Source organism: Panthera onca, chromosome E3 (genome assembly GCF_046562875.1).
Source record: "Panthera onca isolate mPanOnc1 chromosome E3, mPanOnc1 haplotype 2, whole genome shotgun sequence".
Lineage (NCBI taxonomy): Eukaryota > Metazoa > Chordata > Mammalia > Carnivora > Felidae > Panthera > Panthera onca.
In genome coordinates, this window is record NC_138354.1 from 30,059,870 (window position 1) to 30,082,258 (window position 22,389).

General features: G+C 43.4%; 1 protein-coding gene across 11 annotated transcripts in view; it reads right to left on the reverse strand.

Annotated features, from left to right (window-relative positions):
- The window catches only part of MRTFB (myocardin related transcription factor B), a 197,518-nt gene that overhangs the window by 29,507 nt on the left and 145,622 nt on the right, over window positions 1-22,389 (reverse strand). For 5 of the 11 annotated variants that reach the window (XM_060648555.3, XM_060648548.3, XM_060648556.3 and 2 more), the window contains 4 exons: window positions 21,707-21,868; window positions 19,537-19,715; window positions 7,656-7,790; window positions 4,684-4,931 (listed from right to left, as the gene is read on the reverse strand). In XM_060648555.3, the coding sequence (XP_060504538.2) occupies window positions 4,684-4,931; window positions 7,656-7,790; window positions 19,537-19,715; window positions 21,707-21,868 (724 nt within the window). Of the gene's footprint in view, window positions 1-4,683; window positions 4,932-7,655; window positions 7,794-19,536; window positions 19,716-21,706; window positions 21,869-22,290; window positions 22,378-22,389 lie in introns of those variants that run through there. The other 6 variants (XM_060648550.3, XM_060648554.3, XM_060648546.3 and 3 more) reach the window with 2 other exon arrangements.

Below are 22,389 nucleotides of genomic sequence, written 5' to 3' on the forward strand. Positions count from 1 at the left end.
CTCTCCCTGACTTGTGCTCTTTTTCTCTCAAAAAAAAAAAAAAAAAAAAGAAAACTTAGGATAATATCTTCATGGCCTTTGGGTAGGGAAAGATTTCTTAAACAGGACACAAAACACACTAAGGGAGACAGCTTTAAGAGTGAAAAGTGAAATCATAGGAGAAGATACTTGTAATACATATTTCTTTTTTAATTTTATTTAACTTTTCAGTATTTATTTACTTTTGGGAGAGACAGAGTGTGAGCAGGAAAGGAGCAGAAAGAGAAGGAGACACAGAATCTGAAGCAGGCTCCAGGCTCTGAGCTGTTAGCACAGAGCCTCATGTGGGGCTCAAACCCACAAACCGCAAGATCATGACCTGGGCCAAACTTGGACACTCAACTGACTGAGCCACCCAGGCGCCCCTCTAATACGTATTTCTGACAAGGCATCATATCTAGAATATACAAAAAAAAAGTCTCACAAATCAGTAAGAAAAAGACAAAACGCAATGGGAAAATCCTGAACAAGCATATCACAAGAAAATCTATCCCAATGGTCCTTAAACGTGTGAACAAGGGCTTAACACCTCATCAGACATGAGGAAAATGGAAAAAGGCACAACAAAACAGCACTGCACATCCAGCAGAACTGCTGCTATAACGAGTAAGACGCCAATACGAAGCACTTGGAACATCGAGAGCACCCAATCACGGCTGGGAGAAGTGTGAATTGGTACAACCGCTTCGGAGAAGTGTTTTATGTTATCTACTAAAGACAAACCTGTGCCTATCCTCTGACCCAATTCCATTCCTCGAGGGACATCTGACAAAAATCTACATACGTGAACCAAAACACACAGGTCAGAATGCTTAGTATGGCATTATTCATAACAGTCCCAACCGGAAACAACCCAACTGTCCACCAACAGGATGATGGGTGGATAAATGATAAAATACTAGACAGGAATAAAAATTAACTACTTCTCTCTGCACCAGTAAAGATGCATCTCACGAACACAATGTTGAGCAGAAGAACTCACGTCCGTATATATACCGTAAGACTGCATTTATATAATGTTCAAAAAAAGGCAAAACTAATCAATGGGAGAGAAGTCAGGTAGTCACTGAGGGGGGATGCCAGGGGGCTTTTTGGGGTACTGATATTCTATTTCTGGATTTAGGTGGTGGTTATGGAGGTGTGTTTACTTAGCATTGATTTTCAGTTATGATTTATGGACTTCTCTATCACTTAACACTTCATTTAAAAAGGTGATTTAAGGGGCACCTGGGTGGCTCAGTCGGTTGGGCGGCCGACTTCGGCTCAGGTCAGGATCTCGCGGTCCGTGAGTTCGAGCCCCGCGTCGGGCTCTGTGCTGACAGCTCAGAGCCTGGAGCCTGTTTCAGATTCTGTGTCTCCCTCTCTCTGACCCTCCCCCGTTCATGCTCTGTCTCTCTCTGTCTCAAAAATAAATAAACGTTAAAAAACAAAACAAAACAAAACAAAAAACGGTGATTTAAAAAATGTGTTTTATTTCTGTACTCATCTTCCCAGCAGAACCAGGTCCCCATCTAGCTTCTTCCCCCTAGGATACTCTTGGCAACAATGACATTTCCTCCTCTGGGTGGTTGACACTGTACAGCCAATTCCATTAGAGCCTCACACTTTATCCTTATATGAGTCTTGGTGCTGAAGCATGGAGACTCTGACTTCCATGTTCTGAAACAGGGACCTGATGTTGCTTATGGGGAGAGGCCCCTGCTTAGATGAGCTTTGTCCAGTGGGTTTTTGGAAGATTGTGTTTGAAGCCATTTCTGGCCCTGTGAACAGCTAACTCTTGACATTCATCTGGGGTCTCTGAAAACCTGCCTAAATTTTATGGAAGTTAAATACTTTAAGTGTTTGCAACGAAGTTTCTTGAAATTTGGGTGGAATGACAAATATTTTATGTATCATTTATACATAAATGCCTTTCTAAAAGTTCAGTTTTAAAATCTTCTATTAGAATTATGAAAACATTTTATGTAAATCAGAACTTCTCAACCTTACTTATTTTCATTACTGTCTCCACAAGGAGACTTTCTATGAATTTTTTTTCCCTAATCGATCTCCCAGTGAAATCTTAATACCCTCAGGGATGTACTGTGTAATCACCTACGTACCGTATGTGTGTCTGTGCTCTCTTCAATCACAAGTGCAACACTCCCCCCAACCAATGTCCCCTCCCTTGTGAACAATAAATTATTCTATTGGTGCGTTTGGTTGAGATTCTATAATGCTTTACTTGTTACTACGATTAACAGTTCAGTGCTTGCTTCAGCCTTCGAAATAGTGAGAGTAAGTTGGACCTAGGTTTTTTTTGTCCAGATCCACAAAGACAGAAAACATGCTGTGGGGGGACCCTGACAAACGTGATGTCTGTGTGGATGAGAAACCCGAAGTCCAGACACCTGAAAGGACCCTCCAGGAGCCCCCGTCAGTGTGTGGCTACAGCCCCATCTCCCAAGGTACCAGGGGCTGTGTTATCAGGTCAAATCTCACTGCTGTGGAGCTACAGACTTCTGCATTCAGCTTCCTGTACCGGAATTTTGGTGAAAAGAAACACTGTTTTAGTAAACAACACCTCCACTGTCAGGACCCGGAAATTAAACAGAAGTGACGTTCAGTCTTTGCGTGGTGCAATAATACACAAAAGTAAGTGACCTTTCCCCCTCTGTGTCCCCGGATCTTTGTGTGTGATGCTCTCCGGGGCTGGGTGGCGTGGCTGCTATGGTGGTGGGGGTGTTTGTGGAGGACAGGGGACCGGCAGCCTTAGTGGAAAGACAAAGACCCATTAGAGACCAGATACTCAGCTCCTCAGATGTACTCTTCCCATCTACAAACTGGCCCCACACAGTCAATTTCTTTCATTACAGAAAAGACTGTTTCATAGATACTACAAAAATCCTTTTATGGGATTTTCAGTTGTCCGGGTTTCCTCACCCGGGAGCGCGGTCAGTAACGTCACCTCCTCCTGGAGTTACGGTGAGGGGCACAGGGATGTCAACGTCGAGCACACTGCCGGGTGCATTGTAAGGGGTGCGCACAGGGGAGCCAGTCACCGCTCGTGTCCCTGCTGCCCGATGCCAGAGGAGGGAGGTGGCAGGGGAGGACGCCTCCCTCGGGCCTGGACAGAGCTGCAGAGCGGCGGTGGTCTGCGTCTGATGCGCTTCCAATCCTCTTTGCTCTTCCCTGGTTCCCTTCCAATGTCAACATCTCACTCAGGCCTGCGTGCTCTTAAAGTAATAACATGCTACAAAAATTCTTTCTTTCTTCATCTCTGTGCCCTGATGTTTTAGATTTACGTACTTCACAGTAAGGTCCAAATGACTAATAGGTCTAATCTTCCTCGAGATATCAGGATCTTAAAAGAAAAAAGTGCATTGATAATCACTAGCATATGAGGAGACGGTTCTTAACAGAGGAGCTTTTTAGCAGGTCTCACTCCTTGTCTGCTCCTAGGAAACAGGGCTCCCTGTGGTGGAATGCTCAGCGTACGCGGAGAATATCCGAGTCGAATTTCCACACCCACATGGATCATGAATTGAGTGGTCTGCTCACTGAGAAAAACTTTCAACTCGAATAAACTTTGCACCTTTTTGTACAGTTTGTCTTGTGAGGTCAATGTAAATGTCCCTTTCTCCTGATAACTGAGGGAAATGAGAGACGAGGTATTTTCATTTTTACCCATGTTTCCTGGAAAATGCATACTCAGGATGGAGATCTAGAAATTTCCTTCTGTACATAATTAAAGTTCACTACGGATGTCTTGCTGTGGATTCAGTCTCAGAAGCTGTCAGAAGTCACTTCCTTCTGTCTCTCTCAACTGGGCTCAGACTTTGGAAACGTGTTCCTTCTCCACAGTTGTTGGTCACCAAGACCTTTAACTGTCTTGGAAACATCTCTCATCTGTTCTTTCCTTCCCCTTATCAATGCCCTCATCTTCTCACATCTCCTTTATTGTGAAATGTCTGTCTTGCCTACTGCCAGACTCCCCTCCGTGACCAGCATCTCACTGTCCTTTGGTGCACTGTGGCGTCACCACGACAGCCCTCTGAATCATCTACCACGTCAAGATGCAAGGCTGCCCGGCTTCAGATTCCTCTGGACAGCGGCTCTACTCAGTTTTGTCTTCTACTTTTCATCCCATTCCTTATTCAGGCTATTTTCCCCGTCATCCCATCAACAGGCATGGCCCGCTCCTTCCTCTGTTCTCGCACGGGGCGGGGCGGCCACTCTCCTTTGCGTGAAAGGGCCCCGCCCAAGTTTCGGGCTCTTTCTCACAGAGGTATCCTGCCTGCTTTCATAGAGCTTTCCTTGACCACTCCGGCTTCTACACTCATCCCCCCGCACCCCGCCTTTTTTAAGCTGTTTATAACAAGACTCTCGCTCCTTACACTTTTCTCGCGGCGCCTAATACTACATGGCAAACAACAGGCAGATCTCTCCTGGGCGAGTAACTGTGACGAGGCACCGCTACCGTGAAAGGTCAAGGTTTGGAACCTATCTCGGAGGACAAACCCTGGACTCACTGGCACGAGGGCAAGACGCCGCGGGACGGGCTTCGGGGACCAGGCAGTGAGACCGATCGCTGAGCGCAAGCGCCCCACGACATCCACCCCCTAGGAACCAGGGACGTGGCCCGCGCCGCCCCCGGCCCCGTACTTGAGCGGCGCGGGCAGGATGGTCTGGTAGTTGTAGTGCTGCTGCTGCTGGCTCAGGATCTGGAGCTGCAGGAACAGCTGCTGCTGCTGGAGGAGGCGGGCGTAGTTGGAGTCCATCTGGGGCTCGCTCTTCTCCCCCTTCTGGTCGGGCGGGATGTACTGGTGGTACTTGAGTTTCTTCACCCGCGGCTTGGGATCTTTGCACTTCTTGCCCCGGTGTTTGTCGTTAGGGTTCTTGGGATGGCTTTGCTGTTTTCAAGAGAAAGACAGGAGCATTTTAAGAGGCGCCATCACACGCGGCCTGTTCTACCGTGTGCCTGAATGCTCTGACGGTGACGTCAAAGAGCAAGGTGCCTCAGAAATTGGCGTAGCCGCTTCGGAAAGCAGTCCGCCGAATACGTTGCCAGAGCCACGAAAGCGTGGGTCTACCTCCCTGGACCGAGCAATCTGGCGCTTGGGGCTCAGCCGGTTGAGCTTCCGACTCTTGATTTCGCCCCAGGTCATGATCTCACGGTTTGTGGGTTCGAGCCCCACGTCAGACGCTGAGCGGACAGCGCGGGGCCTGTTTGGGACTCTCTGCCTCTCCCTTGCTCACACCTTCTCTCTCAGAATAAATAAACTTAAAAAAAAAAAAATCTGGCTCCTAAGAACTTACTTTCTCCTGTTCCTTGTTTTCTTACAGTAGGGAAAGGATATACTCCACTGAGCATTATCTATTCAAGTTCAACAAAGTTACTTTGGGTTTCTTGTTTAGACACACTTGTATCTATGGTCTCCTAGTGAAAAAGAGGCTGTACACCAAATATACAAATGGGAAAGGATTAGGTATGCTTCCCCCTGTGTCCTGTCTTCAGTCATTAAAAATATACTCTTTAGAGACTATGTAAAAACAGAAGAGTGCTTCTAATGGAACAAAGCAGACTATAAAGTTGTGTATTTCTAAGGAAAACACAAACACACACAAAAAATACTGCAGTCTCACAATATTCATCAATTCACCGTCATCTGCTTATCGTGTTATCGACAACAGATTTTACTTCTGGTCGTTTCAAAGTGATTGAAACAATGAACGGGGTGTGAGTTAAGGAGGCTGGACTCTAACTGTTACGTAATGATACAAGTGACTCAGCCAATCAGGAAGGCACCTGTTGGTAAGGGAGGGGGGCAGGCACGTAAGGACCACTGTTCCTCAGACGAAATCTGCTCTTATTTCTCCACTGGCACATTCTCTCAGGAAGGGAGGGCGGGAAACAGCTTTCCTCACAAAAACCCAAAGAACTGTGGTCTGTTTCCCAGTACGTACCTGTCTTCTCCTCTACTAGCAGAGTCCTAGGATCGCCTACCCAGCCTCTGAATGTCACATTCTTAAAGGATGCCTTTTGCCCCAGAATCAAAGCCCTCCTTAAAGAGGCACTCACTAGTGAAGAGGAGAAATTCAGAGGAGAGGAGAGGCAGAGACCTCTTAGGATCCACAGGGAAAGACGCACTGGCATTCAAACAGTCTTTGTGCCATCAGTGGTACGTGTTTGCGGATGTGGGCAGAGGGGTGCGAGCGGGCATTAGCTCAGCTGCCGCTTGCCACACTCTGGAATTTCGGGCTCCAGGAAGAAGTGATGGAAGATGCTGAAATGCACTGATCTGTGCCCTGAAGCCACAAACGCTGGGCCACCCTGACAAAGAGAGGCTGGAATAGAAACAGAGCCTTCTCTGCAGGAGAGCTGAGGACCAGGAGAGCGCCAGAGGGTAGCCGGAAGAAGCCAGGAATCCGCCCCAGGTACCTCCCCTGGGAGAGCGCAGCCCTGTGTTCACCCGGAGGCAGAAAGAAGGCTCTCCAACCCTTCAGGGGGCCTGGGTCCTTCCTGGCCTTGTGATTTCTTTGGGCCTCACTTCCTCATCTGGTAGGTGCAGAGAGGGTCAGCTAGCTCTCTGATGTCCTTTTTTAGTTCTAAAAGTTTGAGATCAGGGTTCTGCTGCTTTTGGCAAAAGCTGTATCGGAACTGTTTAGACTATTCCTCTGTTTATCCCCCCCCTTTATTTAGCAGTTCTAAATGGACTTAAAAAAATTTTTTTAAGCCTACTATATATTAAAATTTTTAATCTTCCTTGGGGCCTATTCTAACTGAATTGTTTCACCAAGTAAAATTTAGGGAACAGTGCCACCAACGTGCAGCTTCTCGGAAGAACAAAACGAGCTTTAGCGGGCCAAATCTGCTAAAGCAAAAAACGCAGCCGCCTGTCTGAAGCCTCTGACCTGTCATGTGATACATCTGGAGTACCAGTGAGCTTGACCTTGTGTATAAACTCCAAAATTATGTTGCCATTAAAGACGTCTGTTCGTGAGGGGCGTGACTCCCCAGTGCTGTGCTGAAGTGAGTCTATCCTACTCTCCTCCCAGTGTGTCTTTCATGTCAGCAGCCTGGATGGAAGCAGGATTGGGAACCGCCGACAAAATGTACCCTCAAGCCTTTCCGCGTGGCTCTGGGAGTTTTCTAGAGACCAAATTTTGTGCAGTTCTTTGGTGACTACAGAACAACAGGGCATCTGCTGAAGGTGGTGGTTTCCAATATATTTTTTTTTTCTTAATTTTTTTTTTTAAACGTTTATTTATTTTTGAGAGAGAGAGACAGAGCATGAACGGGGGAGGGTCAGAGAGAGAGGGAGACAGAATCTGAAACAGGCTCCAGGCTCTGAGCAGTCAGCACAGAGCCCGACGCGGGGCTTGAACTCATGGACCGCAAGATTGTGACCTGAGCCGAAGTCGGACGCTTAACTGACTGAGCCACCCAGGCGCCCCGGTAGTTTCCAATATTAAGGCCTGACCTAGCAAGTCTGCCCGTGGGTTTTGTCTTCAAGGCTTCAATCAGGCTGAAAGGTGGGCTAGGAGGTGCAGAAACGTGCCTTTGTGTTCCCCGCATGGGCCACAGACGCGCCACGAGTAAACCAACCTCACACCGGCGCGTGCCAGGAACCCACCTTCACCAGCGACGGGCCAGGCTTTGCTGAGGACACGGTGTTTGTGGAGAGCACAGGAGCGGGGGACCTGGTCGGGGGCTGATCCGGAGCAGGAGTTTTCAAGAATTCAGGAACTGCTGGGGACACTGAAGTAAACTGCTGGAAAAGGCGGAAAGAGAACAAGCATGTGAACTCGATGGCATAAAATTAGAAAAACCAGAATTATAAGGGAATGACCTCATTTTCTGAACGTCCCCTAGGAAAGAAACAAAAGAAAAATATACTATTGTGTCTGAGACCCAGATGGCAGAATAACAGGCTTTACGTCAACGGACCCAAGTATTTAGTCTTTGCCCCAATGGCAATGAAAAGCAAAAGCTAAATAAGGTAATTCGATTGACTACACCCTAGTAGTGTTTTCTCAGAAATACGGTCAGAACCGCCCTTTTTTGGCAGAAGCGAAGTCCAAGACTCTTGCAGAAATGATGAGAACGGTACGTGATACTTGTGAGGTTTTCTTGCTGTATAGATCACAGTAATGCCTGCTGATTTAAACGTGGCATTTACTTTCGCTTACGGGCCCGATCAGTCCTCTCCAGCATACCCCAGATCCACGGCCTGGCAGCATTCAGTAAGCAAGCTGCCACTCCCTGGAGGCCCCTCCACACACATGTGCTTTACAGCTTATGTCCCACGGTCCGAGCCCGACTAGCACTCTCTTTAACCATTTCCCCCATTTCCCACAACAGTTGGGCATCTGAACAATGTATTATTCTAAGACGGCCTTGTTTGACTGAGGGCACTCTCACACCCAAAGCAAGAAGCTAATTTACTACCGAGGTCAAACAAGTAACCACTAAACCTGGGTGTGGTGTCGTATACTAACAGAGGAAGCTACCAAAGGCTTTCATAGCTTTTATCAACAGCCTAACAGCCTATTTCTGCTGACACTCTACTTTAAGTAGATTTTAAGTATTCACTTACGAGGAAGAGATATTGATTACTATTCTCACAAATCAGTTAAATGTTGCACAGCAATTACTACATGGACTTAACTATTACCAGCCTTAATTTAAGAAAAAAAATCTCTTCCTTTATCACTCTGCTGCCCCGCCCACAACTCTCAAATTCATTACAAGAATCAAAATCAGTTCTTTTGCTGATGTACTTGGGTTTAAGAATAGCAGACTGTATTTTCCTTCCTTAAAATAAATGACCTGAGAACTCAGAGGCTATTCAGCAGCAAGAAATATGAAGCTTGGCACATACTAGTTATTCAATAAATATTTGTTTAATGGGTGAATGGAAATTCCTTGTGGCTTTACTCATGCTGGGTCACACTCTCAAGGCCGGCTGAGACCGTGAGGATGTGTGTGAGTGTGCAATGAACTGTGCGTGCCCATGACGGCTCTCTCCCTAAGCATGGTTTTCCTTTCACCACTGATTTCCACTTGTAAATAATTATTACTGACAGTGAGGGTTGACAATAAAAAGACGTGACTTTTGAAAGATGGCTCTACGGTAACCCCCTTACCCACGGTTTATCTTTCTGCAGTTTCAGTGACCCATGGGCAACTGTGGTCCTGAAGGAGATGATCCGCCTCTGACATAGGGTCACAAGGTCAATGACAGCTTAACCCTACATTGCAGGCCTTTGTCATTCACCTCACTTCATCTTCTCATGGAGGCATTTTTATCATCTCACATCATCATCAGAAGAAGGGAGTGTACAATCATGAGATATTTTGAGAGTGGAAGCCCACATTCACATAACTTTTATTACACTTATAACTGTCCTATTTTTACAGTTGTTAATCTCTTACTGTGCCTCCTTTATAAATTAAACTTTGCACTGGTATGTACATATAGGAAAAAACCAGGGTATACAGGGTTCTGTGCTCTCAGCGGTTTCAGACACCCCCTGGGCTCTGGGAATGCATCCCCTGTGGGTAAGGGGAGAACACTGCACTTGATTTCATTCAAAGAGAAGTGAAAGAAACGAACTTCTCCAGGAGTCTCGACACCTGTACTCCAGGCTGACTTCTGCCCCCAAATGGCCCTGAGACAGCCGCTTCCTTAACGAACCTCTGACATGAAGGGAAGCTGATGGCCAGCTAAGTCACTGCTTTAAGGATATGGTTTTAAATTATTTGTTTTCCTCTCACTTTGCACATTTTTTGGAAGTGAGGATATTTATCTCTGGGTCAATTTTCCCATAGGGAAAAACATTCCTTGGCTGTTAAATAATTGGCATATGAAGTAGAATCACATATTTGTGTGTGTGTGTGTGTATAATATATATGTGTGTGTGTGTGTATATATATATATATATATATATATATATATATATATATATAGTATATTTAAAAATTGTATATACAAAGGTGTGTATATTCATATGGGTGTGTGTGTGTTTTGTTCCTTGCAGATAAATTCTACTAACCTGGCAAGCTGTTTTACCCCTCCAGCCCCACAATGACTAATGCGATTGCAGTGATGCATTTGACAGCTGTCAGTGTTGATAATCTGGAAAATAATCCAGTAGCATAATGTGCTATCAATTATAATATTTATGAAAATGTTTCTCCTGTATTTCTAAGACCTTGTCTAACTGACTTCAGCCTTGATTAGGGAAACTCTCATCTTACTAGCTCTTTTCAGTGTGACTCTGCTACTCAGAAAGCCAGAGGCCCCCCCACCCCCCACCCCAGCATTAACACAAGAATGACCCAACTGAGATACAGTGATTATTCACATTACCTTATCCGATGATAAATTCCGGTTAAAATGGGAGAAACATCTAAACTCTTCTTTACATTTGCCAGTCTTTGTTATGTGCCTTAGAAATGACCCCTTAAATAACCTTACATCCTAGCTAGACGTTAGGATCCTAGTGACTAGAGTTACCCCAAAATCGAGGTATCAGTACTTCTGAAACGACAGTATTCCAAAAAAGATGAAAACAATATACAAGCCATAAAAGGACACCACACTTAGGTTACCCCATCATAAAGCAAGCAGTATATTAAAATCTTAAAAGAATACTTCAAATGTTTAAATTTCCACTGACACCTAAGGTCACCTTTTGTACTTTCAAAATTTAATCTCAAATGATCCGGAGTCTTTTCTCCAAGGAAACAAAAGAGCGGCAAGCTTTGCTCTGTTTTCTTCGATCTGAGTGCTGTTCCCAAGCTACAGGTCTCACGACCGCCAATTCTTCAACTGTCATCATGACACCGTGACAGACAATGTCAGGAAAACACTGCTGTCTAATGAGGGATACTTAGGCTTTAAACAAAACCGAAAAAGAGAGCACTCTGAATCTTCAAGACTGACTTTTCTCTTCTTAGAAATTGCTAAGGGTAAGTTCTGCTACCAAAGAAAAAAATAAGTCAAGGTAAATGTTTAAGCTGATTAAAATTTTATAATGTATCAGGTGTCTGCACTGGTTCCTTCTGAAAAGATGATACACTTGTCAAGGACCAATCACTGTTCTCTGGTAAGTTCCTTTTTTATTAGATTTCTTTATGCAATCCAGAGGGGCAGAAACTAGATATTTAAAAACAAAGTTTTTTTGGACTGGAGATTTTAAGTCTAAAATACATGTGTTTTTAATTTAGGATACAGCACAGATCTTAATTAAGATGGGAATATGCAAATAAGAAATTCAAAATGCAATTATTCTTTAAATATTGTTTCCATACTCTGATCCCCAGACAAATAAAACAAATGCTAGTCAATGAATGGGCTGAATACAAATCAAAAACACATGCTCTGTATATTTAATAGATGGATATTTAATGTAAATTCTAGTTTTGCTAAAATATATCACTTAGCACTGACCACTTTATGTAATACACAGTTACGAGTTAAGATATTTCATTTTTTAAGTTTTTATTTATTTGTTTTGAGAGAAAGAGAGAGCGTGAACTGGGGAAGGGCAGAGAGAATCCCAAGAGGGTTCTGTGCTGTCAGCACAGAGCCCGACTTGGGGCTCAATCTCATGAACAGTGAGATCATGACATGGGCCAAAATTAAGAGTCGGACGCATAACTGACTGAGCCACCCGGGTGCCCCAGGCCTTTTCTTTTTAGAACAAGGAGTTGAACATTAATATTTTGGCACAATATCTAGTGAACATTTGGTTGGTACATTTGACCTGGTTAGTAAAGAGGATCTGCATGTATCCCTCATTTAAAAAATCTATTATTTAAAAAGATTGTGGTAAAATACATATAAGTTACCATTTAGGGGCACCTGGGTGGCTCAGTCGGTTAAGCTTCCAACTTCAGCCCCAGTAATGATCATGCAGTTTGTGAGTTCCAGCTCTGCATTGGACTCTGTGCTGACAGCTTGGAGCCTGGAGCCTGCTTTGGATTCTGTGTCTCTCTCTCTCTGCCCCTCTCCAGCTCGCACTCTCTCTCTCAAAAATGAACATTAAAAAAAAATTTTTTTAAGTTACCATTTAAACCATCTGATGTATTAAAAATTTTTTTTTAATGTTTATTTTTGAGAGAGAGAGCATGTGCAGGGGAGGGGCAGAGAGAGAGAGAGGGAGACACAGAATCTGACGCAGGCTCCAGGCACCGAGCTGTCAGCACAGAGCCCGACGTGGGGCTCGAAGGCACAAACGGCGAGATCATTACTGGAGCTGAAGTTGGATGCCTAACTGACTGAGCCACCCAGGTGCCCCTAAAGCATTTTAAAGTGTATAGTCCTATGGCATTAAGTATATTCACACTGTTCTGTAACCATCACTACCATCCACCTCCAGAAAAATGGAAACTCTCTTTCCATCGAACGACTCCCCGTTCTCCCCTTCCACCAGCCTCTGACAACCACCATCTACTTAATGTCTATATGAATTTGACTATTCTAGCTCTTAATAAAGTGGAATCATACAGCATTTTTCCTTTTGTGATCGGCTTATTTCGTTTAGCATAATGTCCTGAAGGTTCATCCGTGTTATAGCGTGGGTCGCTCAGAATTTCCCTTCTCTTTTAAGCCTCAACAACATTCTACTGCATATACACACTGCATTCATTTGTCAGTGGCCACAAGGGTTGCTTCTGCCTCTGGCTATTGTCCACAGTGCTATGAACACGGCTGTACAAATACCTGCTCAAGTCCCTGCTTTCAACCCTTTTAGGCATTTACCCAGAAATGGAATTTCTGGATCATACGGTAATTCTATTTTTAGCTTTTTGAGAGAACTGCCGTACCATTTTCTGTAGTGACTGTACCGTTTCACAATCCCACCCAGAGGGCACAGGGATTCCAATTTCTCCACATCCTTACCGACGCCTGTTAATTTATCTTCTTTGGATAGCAGCCATTCTAGTGGTGTGAGGTGATAGCTCATGGTGGTTTTGATTTGCATTTCTCTAGTGATTGGTGATGTTGAGCATCTTTTCATGTGTTTATTCACCATTTGTTGATCATCTTTAGAGAAATCCCTATTCTGGTCCTTTGCACATTTTATTTTTTTAGTGTTTATTTTTGAGAGAGAGACAGAGTGCGAACAGGGGAAGGGCAGAGAAAGAGGGAGACACAGAATCCGAAGCAGGCTCCAGGCTCTGAGCTGTCAGCACAGAGCCCAACGCGGGGCTCAAACCCACGAAGCACGGGATCATGACCTGAGCTGAAGTCGGATGCTCAACCGACTGAGCCACCCAGGTGCCCCTGTATTTCTTAAGTAACACAAAGAACAGCTGTCATTATGCGTTATAACAGGGTGACACGGGACGATGTGCTGGAAAAGGGTCTTAAGTAGAATCTCAAACCGATGGCATAATGAGAACAAAGTCATTACTTTAAATCCTGTGCAGGTCAGACAGATGCTGTCTTAATGACACCTGTAATACACGTAATGTAAGTAGCTCAGCGCCTGGCCAAAAAAAGTGCCCAGCAAATGTTGGCCATTCTTTTTTATCCTCATCTCAATTATATTTGATAAACCCTGACTGATTTATGAATACAGAGGAAAGGCCTATTCTGTAGAAAGTATACTTTCCTATTGGTCACAGGAGAACAGAGTTAGGAGCTGGGTTGGAACACAACTTGACAGTTAATGCTGGAAACCAGCTCGAAATCTAAGTCCTCTCGACATGTAAGTTACATACAATGAGATTGGAAGGGTAACAATAGAAATTACCACCAATATCTTTGATGCCCTAATTTAGGCCTTTATTGATAAGCATTTGTAATAAAAGTTAGTCTTGTTGTAATTATTTAATGTATGTGTACATGACCTTGCTCATTTTGTGAGCTTAAACCTAAGGTGTCTATATTATGTGGGAAAGGTCGTCTAGCTAAAAGTTGCTTGATACAATGGGAAAAAACGTACCAAGCTCCTCTAATCCCGTCTTCATGAAAGTACACAGAGGATCCGACCCACGAGGTTCCTTCTCAGCCCTATTTCCAATTCAGCACAGGAGTTGTCCCCGCAGCACAGACTTGGAAAATGTCAGGTCACACGTACAGTTAAGCATGTGGGTGCTTATAATAAACGATTAATTAAATGGCTTAAGAAATCGCTGAGGGAGTAAAGGTCTTCAGATTAAAAGCACCAGTGTAACAGCTCCTGGTGCTCACATGTAACTAGCTGTTCTTAATTTTCTACAGCTTTCCATTGTTCAAAAATTTCTTAGGCATAAAATAAATTGAGCTCCACCAATGTGTGATGTCTGCTCCATTAATGTTGTGGCAAGTTCCTTTCCATCTGTACTTTGATCGGAATTGAAAAGAAAAGAGAATCATCCAAGGAAGGGCAGTGCTAGTCTCTTACAGACCACACAGAATTACATATTTCAAAGAAGAATTTTTTTTGGTGGAATGTACATTTTGAAGGAAGGATATGCTGGATATTATGTGTTTTATTATTTTTGTTTTGTAAGGAATCTATCTTTTATCTGAATATTTTCCTGTAGGACTCAATCCTCTGGTATCTCTCCGTATGTTTTGAGAAAGAAGTTAGGAGACAACATGTCGTAACACATTTTGGAGTTAAGCAAGCCATAAAACAATATTAAGCCTAATTTCCTCTAAAGTAATTATCTGTAAATATAACTTTTAAAGAACCAGAAAGAAATTCCCTACACTGGCCCTGAGATTTATATTAGGCCAAATTAAAAAAAAAAAATTGAATAGGAAAATTAGAAAAATGTGTTTTAATCACGTGATTAAATGTGTAGCGCGAAGTGATGACTAATTAACATATAAAAAACCCCTGGTTCCGGCAAACAAGAAGAAAGCGAAATCTGTGACAGTTACTCTAAGTGGGGTCTATGGACTTTTGTTACCTGCCTGCTACAAGTACGGGAAGTCCCACAGAAATCTGGTGCTACCCTACTACTTTCACTGTGTTGTGCAAGAAGACTGGCCCACAATGATCTGGAAAACAAGCTATGTAAAAAACACATACTAGTCTTTCACTCCAGGCAATCTGAGGACCACTGGTCTATAGTAACAAAATTCACCAACCAAACTCCTGCCCTGAGTTTCCATTTTAAAGACTGAAAACTAAGACACCCAAGTTATAAGCGTTCTATGTTGTTTTGTTGTCCTGTCTTTATACGGACTGTTTCCATAACAGGGGGGAGACTGACTTTGGGGAAGTACAGTGATAATTCTAAAGCAGGAAAAAAGAAATTACAGAGATAATCTCCCAAGTTTTTCATTCATTCAAGCAATAAGCACTTGCTGTGTGCACCCTGCATGTTCAGGATGACATCACCAAGACAGACTGAGGGGACATCCCAGCCCTTTGGAAACTCGATGTCTAATGAGAAGCAGTGTTTTCAGGTACTTTTCCCTTGTGCTACAGATGCGAAAGTAATCATGTTTAGGGAAACAAATATATTTTATATATATATGAAGTGAGATGCCTGGACAAATTCATAAACCAACACTAGAGAACAGTGAAAACAATTAAAGTACAAAATGTGCCAAAACAGACCCTAATTATCATTTCTAGATGACACAAAAATCCCGAGGACGTTATAGGCATCACAAAGTTGCCTGTGCAGTTGATTGAAAAACAAACCCCCCAAACCTACAACATACTTAGAATCCTCCTCAAGGATTATTTTTCTTCAACATCAGTAGAGTACAGTTAACAGGGAGATGCTTCTTTAATCGAGTGAATCAAGGTGTGATATAATAATGAGAATCTTTGTCAGAGTCTTTCCTTATAAATACTAACACACTTACTACAAGGGAATTTTATGAAGGACATGCCACGTAAGAAGGTCTCAAGGTATGTGGTGCAGAAATTATGTGACAGGTAAAGGTGCGGCAGGCCAGCCTGAGGTTCTAGGTTCTTCTACTTGGATGTCTATGCAGGCAGCATACCCCTCTCTGAAGTGGGGCTTCCGGTGCAGGCCGAGCCGACAGATAAAAAGCAGACTGTTAAGGGTCTGCACGTAGCAGGCAGAGCTGGGGCTGCAGCAACATCAGTGTTCTAAAAGCCAGTGTTTAAGTTCCCGATGACCCCAGGGCTTCATGTGTATGGCACTGGCAATAAACTGACCAGACTGATTCTTCAGGAAACACTGCTATTCCTTTTTTCCTTCAAGGAATTCAGGAATGTCAGCCCACTGGGCAGGACTCTCTCTGGTTAAAGGTTCTCACTTAGAAACTTAGCTGGAGACCAAGTTTCAAGAGCAAAGTAAAAGACTTAATACAAGCAATGCAGAGACAGGAAAACGCTAATCTCCTACAACACAGGGGGGCTGTCATGAGGCCATCACCAGGCAGATGGCTGACAGGACAAAAATTCCATGTCACTAAAGCCAAGCCCACTCTGATAGCTGTCTGATATCCTGACCTAAGCAGAGAACAACCAAGATGGGTAAGTAGAACTGTTTTTTAATGGTATTGACTTGCATACCTGACATTCTTTTTAGCCCTATTTTTAAAGCTCAAACCCAGGGCGCAGCAAATATGTGAGAATACAGTAGGGGCTGGGCTCCCTTGGTCTCCCTGTCTGCCTGCTCAGACCTCAGGCCGTGGGTCTGGTCGCTGACCCCACCTCCTTCCAGACCAGGCTCTAGCCAAGCAGAGAGGCCAGTGACTCTCACCCTGAAACTCTGATAGGACAATCTGAACCCAGCTGCCCGCACTACCTCAGATGAATCCGAGCTGGAAAGGCTCTGCTCTCAAACAGAACACAAACACTGACTGCTTCTACAAGCCTGGCATCAGTCAGCGCTTGTGCTGAATTCAGTTCAACATTCACTGAGCGTGTCTTCTGTACCAGGCCCGGTGCTGGACGTTGCAGACGCACAGACACACCACACACAGACACATACACAGACAGACAGACACGCGCACACACACACACATACGCGCGCGCACACACACACACACACACACACACACTAAAGTAGCTCTCGTTCCTCTCTGAGAGTCAAAGTCCCTCTCCTCAAGGGCTTACAGTTTAGTTGGAGGCATCGACACAATATGCAAATGCATGAATGTATTTCAGATCATGGTGATAAGGTCAGTAAGGAAAATCCTGCTGGAAGACCTAGTCCCTAACAAACAGACATTCAGGAATGAGAAGAAATGCTGAAAGAAAATATGCAAACATTTTTAATCACCAAATTTCCATACCCCTCTGAACCCACACCTCCCCTGGTGTAAGGGTTAAGGCAGGTAATTGCTAAATTCCTTCCCAACTCAAAAATGCTATGATACTTGGCTTTAACAAGAACATTTTCTACTGAACTTAACCAGTTCCATTAAGTAGTTCAATAGCTCTGGCTTAAAGATAACTAAATAGCATTAAAATTTCAGTAAAGCAAAAAAAGGCTATAAGGAGATGAACAACTAACTTATGTGCAGCATAAGACTTCTTACATAACCAAACGAAACATGAACACCCATTGGAAAGTAAGAAATGGGAATTTCCAATGCAATTATTAAAAACTATTTGTTAGATTCCTTTGCATGCACTAGATTTTCAGTTCCCAAAACAATCTGACACATAATACGTGCTCAGTAAATATTTGTCGAACAAAGAAGTTCAATCTAACCCAAATCAAGAAGCCAGTTACAACACTGAACTCTCCAAACAGTGTGCGAGGTTTACAGTGAAGGCATTACCTACCTGTGGTAAAGACACAATGACTGTGGGAACCGTATTACCTTCTTGGAAGGCAGTTGAAATGCCCATCTTTTACCTAAAAAGGTCCAAATCCATTTCAAAACCTGGTAACTATCCAAAGAAATAATCAGACAAGTGTCCAACAATGTATGCATAAAAAACTATGGAGGGGGCGCCCGGGTGGCTCAGTCAGTTGGGCGTCCGACTTTGGCTCAGGTCATGATCTCGCGGTCCGTGAGTTCGAGCCCCGCGTCGGGCTCTGCGCGGACAGCTCAGAGCCTGGAACCTGCTTTGGATTCTGTGTCTTCCTCTCTCTGCCCCTCCCCTGTTCGTGCTCTCTCTCTCAAAAATAAATAAACGTTAAAAAAAAAAACCTTTTGTGCATCAAAGGACACTATCAGCAAAAGGTGAGGACCAACACAAAGAATGGGAGAAAATATTTGCTAATCGTATATCTGATAAGGGGTTAATATACAAAGAACCCCTATAATTTAATAGCAGAAAAACAAATAATCTGATTAAAAATGGACAAAGGACTCAAACAGACATATCTCCAAAGATGACATATAAATGGCCAACAAACATATGAAAAGATGCTTAACAGCACTAGTCATTAGAGAAAGGCAAATCAAAACCACAGTGAGATACCACTTCATAACACTAGAATGGCTACTATCAAAAGAGCATAAACTAGTAAGTGTTGGTGAGGACGTGGAGAAACTGAAACCCGTGCATGCGGGAGTGTGAAACGGTACAACCGCTATGGAGAACGGCACGGAGGTTCCTTAATAAACTAAACATAGAATTACCATGTGGTCCATCAATCCCACTTTTGGGTATATGCCCCAAGGAAGTGAAAGCAGGGTCTCAAAGAGATATTTCCAAACTCATGTACCTAGGGCCGTTATTCACAATAGCCAGAGATGGAAGTCAATGACTGCCGATGAGTGGATACACAGAGTATGGCATATATCCATACAATGGACGGTCGTTCAGCCTTAAAAATGAAGGAGATTCTGTCACATGCTACAACATCAACAAACCTTGAAGATATTACGTTAAGTGACATAAAAAGGCAAATATTGCATGATTCCATTTATATGAGGCATCTAAAGGAGTCAAATTCATATGTACGTATGTACATATTTACTTAAATTCCAGTATAGTTAACACACGTCATATTAGTTTCAGGTGTACAATATAATGATTCAACAATTCTATACATTACTCCGTGCTCATCATGGTAAGTGTACTCTTAACAGCCTTCACCTATTTCACCCATCCCCCACCCTAAAGGAGTCAGATTCTTAGAGACAGAAATGCAACGATGGGCGATCATCAGGGTCTGGAAGGAAGGGGGATGGGGCGTTACTGTTTAATGGCCACAGTTTCAGTTTTTGAAGACAAAAAGTTCTGGGTATTTGTTGCACAACACAAGTGTACTTAACACTACTGAGCTGCAGATTTTAAAATGGTTAAGATGGCAAAAAAAAGGGGGGGGGGTGGGAAGGGTTATATTTTATAGTGTGCGAATTATACCCCCAACAAAAGTTAAGTGAAACATTTTAAAAAGCAAGTTACACAACCATTTGTAAAATAAAAGTGTGTGTATAGAACAGAAATGAAATGTAAGAATCTACTGAAAAATGTTAACAGTGTTTGTATTACAGGTGAAAAAGAAGTCTGTAGTTTCCCACGCTTTCAGACTTTTCTTCTGGAGAAAATGTAATTACCTTGATATACAAAAAACAGGGTGTGGTCTCTATTAAGGGGCAGAAACAAGAAAGCTGATACCTGGGCTGGAGTGCTTGTAGTCACGGGAGACGGCGATTCACTAACTTTTGCCTCAGTCGGGGAAGCGGCGGACCCCTGCGAGTCCTGGCTGGCTGGCTGGTCTGGAGACAGAGCATCACTGCTGTCTTCGTCAAATGAGAAATCGCCCTGAGTTTGAGGATAGTCCTCCTTCCCAACGCCTAAAGAAAGAAATGATTTTCAACTTAACTTGACCTTGGAACACCAAGCTTACAATGATAAAGAAGGAGAAACAATGTTTAGTACAAGAACTTAAGAAGCTGGTTTAAAAAAAAAAATTGATGGGGCTCCTGGGTGGCTCAGTCGGTTGAGCGTCCGACTTCGGCTCAGGTCATGATCTCACTGCTCGGGAGTTCGAGCCCTGCACTGGGCTCTGTGCTCACAGCTCAGAGCCTGGCGCCTGCCTCGGATTCTGTGTTTCCCTCTCTCTCTGCCCCTCCCTGACTCATGCTCTTTCTCTCCCTCTCTCAAAAATAAACAGTAAAACATTAAAAAAAATCGAACATAATGTACTTCCCAGAGGAAGGACACACCAGTCACTACCTATGATGAATACTTGGGGAAGAAAGTCAGATCAGATCAGTCTGAATCAGATCAAGACTTTGGATCCAACTACCAGTTTCAGGAAATACAGAAGACAAAAAAAGTTTTTAATGACACTGGGAATGCTAATGCATTCAGTAAAATCCAGTATGTGGGCATGGCTAGAGAACAGAAGGCTTTTTCACCAACGAAGTAAGAAAAGTTAGAAGACCCACCCAGGAGATTAAGATTTAAGAGCTGTATCAGCAAAGACAAGGTGTGAACCTCGCTTGGACCCTGATGTGGAACACGAGTGTTAAAAAACATTAAGAGGCATGGGAGAAAACGGAGCTATGGTTCGGTATCTGTGGATGAGTCCCATTTCATGGAGAGGCCCAGTTACGCTGATGCCTTGCCTTTTGGGGCCCATTTCTTTGGGATTGAATGGAATCATCATTGAATGTACTACTTAGAATTACTGACTACAAATTGCCTGAGATTTAATCCCATACTCATGCAAAATATGAAGTCCCCAGAGTAATGGAAACAAGACTAGTTTTTACAGCAGGATATTAACTTTTCAAAATTGCTTGCTGAACAAGCGGTATTATTATTATTATTTTTTCTGCTAAAACTTGTGCCAGAATATAAAGTATGCGTGGTGAGGAAACATTAGTAACTATGATAAGATCAGGATAAAATGGACAAATTTTACCATTCTTAATAAATACATCTGTCCTCATGTGCTACTTACGTTGTTGAACTAACACTGAACAAGATATTCATCTTTCCTAGAAGTACACAGAATTAAGTAATGAAAAATCTGTAAGGATCTTAAACAACACAACAGAAATTAAATAGTATAATGAGTAAGTTGAATTAAGAAAACGTCAGAATGAGGGGCGCATGGGTGGCTCAGTCGGTTGAGTGTCCAACTTCAGCTCAGGTCATGATCTCACGGTCCGTGAGTTCAAGCCCACGTCGGGCTCTGTGCTGACAGCTCAGAGCCTGGAGCCCCTTGGGATTCTGTGTCTCCCTCTCTCTCTGCCCCTCCCCACCTGTGCTCTGTCTCTGCTGAAAATGAATAAACATTAAAAAAAAAAAAAAAAAGATGTCAGAATGAAATTGGAACTTAAGGACAGAAACCTCAGACGTGACAAGAGGAACTTCTGTGTTAACTGGTAAGAGATGCTTCATCTACCTTATTACATAAAAAACAAACAAAAAATCCCAAGAATAACGGGAATTGGTGCAAGTATTAATCGATTTCTAATTCACCCAGAAAACAATACTCATGATCGGTGCTGGCTTTTTTATTTTAATGTTTTTTTTATTTTAAGAGAGCGAGAGAGAGCATGTGCACGAGAGGGGGAGGGGCAGAGAGAGAGGGGGAAAGAGAGAGAGAGAGAGAGAGAGAGAATCCCAAGCCGACTCCACACCAACAGCACAGAGCCTGATGTGGGGTTCGATCTCATGAACCAGGAGATCATTACCTGAGCCAAAATCAAGAGTCGGACTCTTAAGTGACTGAGCCACCCAGGTGCCCCTGGTGCTGGCTTTTTAAATTAAATTTGTTTGAAACTTCCAAGTTTCTCTTTCTCCCAGAAATAGTAAATTTTTAGAGTCTTGCCTATAATTGCTTCCTTAACACTGGAGTCTACAGGAAGGATGTTTTTCTCTACCAGCTCCATAGGACCAGGTCTTTGAGCAATCTTTTCATTCAGATCATCCGCTAGTCGAGCTCTTTTCAACTTCATCTGAGTAGCCTGCAGGGATGGTTCTGCAAATGTTTCTAAAAGAGGAAACATAGTTTTAACCATTACTTGAATTACTCGGTTCCATAACGTTACTTCTGGCCAACTGAATCTAATTTAATTTAAACTGGGTTAAACATATTTATGTGTTCTCAACACACTGATGGAAAGAGAAGTAGGCTGTTTAAGAATGCTGTAGTGTACACTGTATATTTTTAGTCCTGGATACTTTATACTGTCTATATAATGCCCTTAGACGCAAATTAACATGAACTCGAGCCAAAAATGTGGTACTGTTCTTGTTCATTTATGGTGAGAGGATCACAGTCACATTTATTAGGTATTGGGAGGTCTGGAGGATGAACACGAGGGATGTGGTCCATCCGTGGCCCAAGAAGTGTCCAGGTGTGATCTGGCTTCACTGCAAAGTCAACTGCGAGACGTGGCACTGTTCTCTTACTTAGTTAGGTCCTAAAGCTTCTCTGCAGGAGCCAAAGGAAGAGCCAGAATCAAATTCTTGGGTTGATCCTTGTGTGTCTCAGTCAATCATCCTCACTAA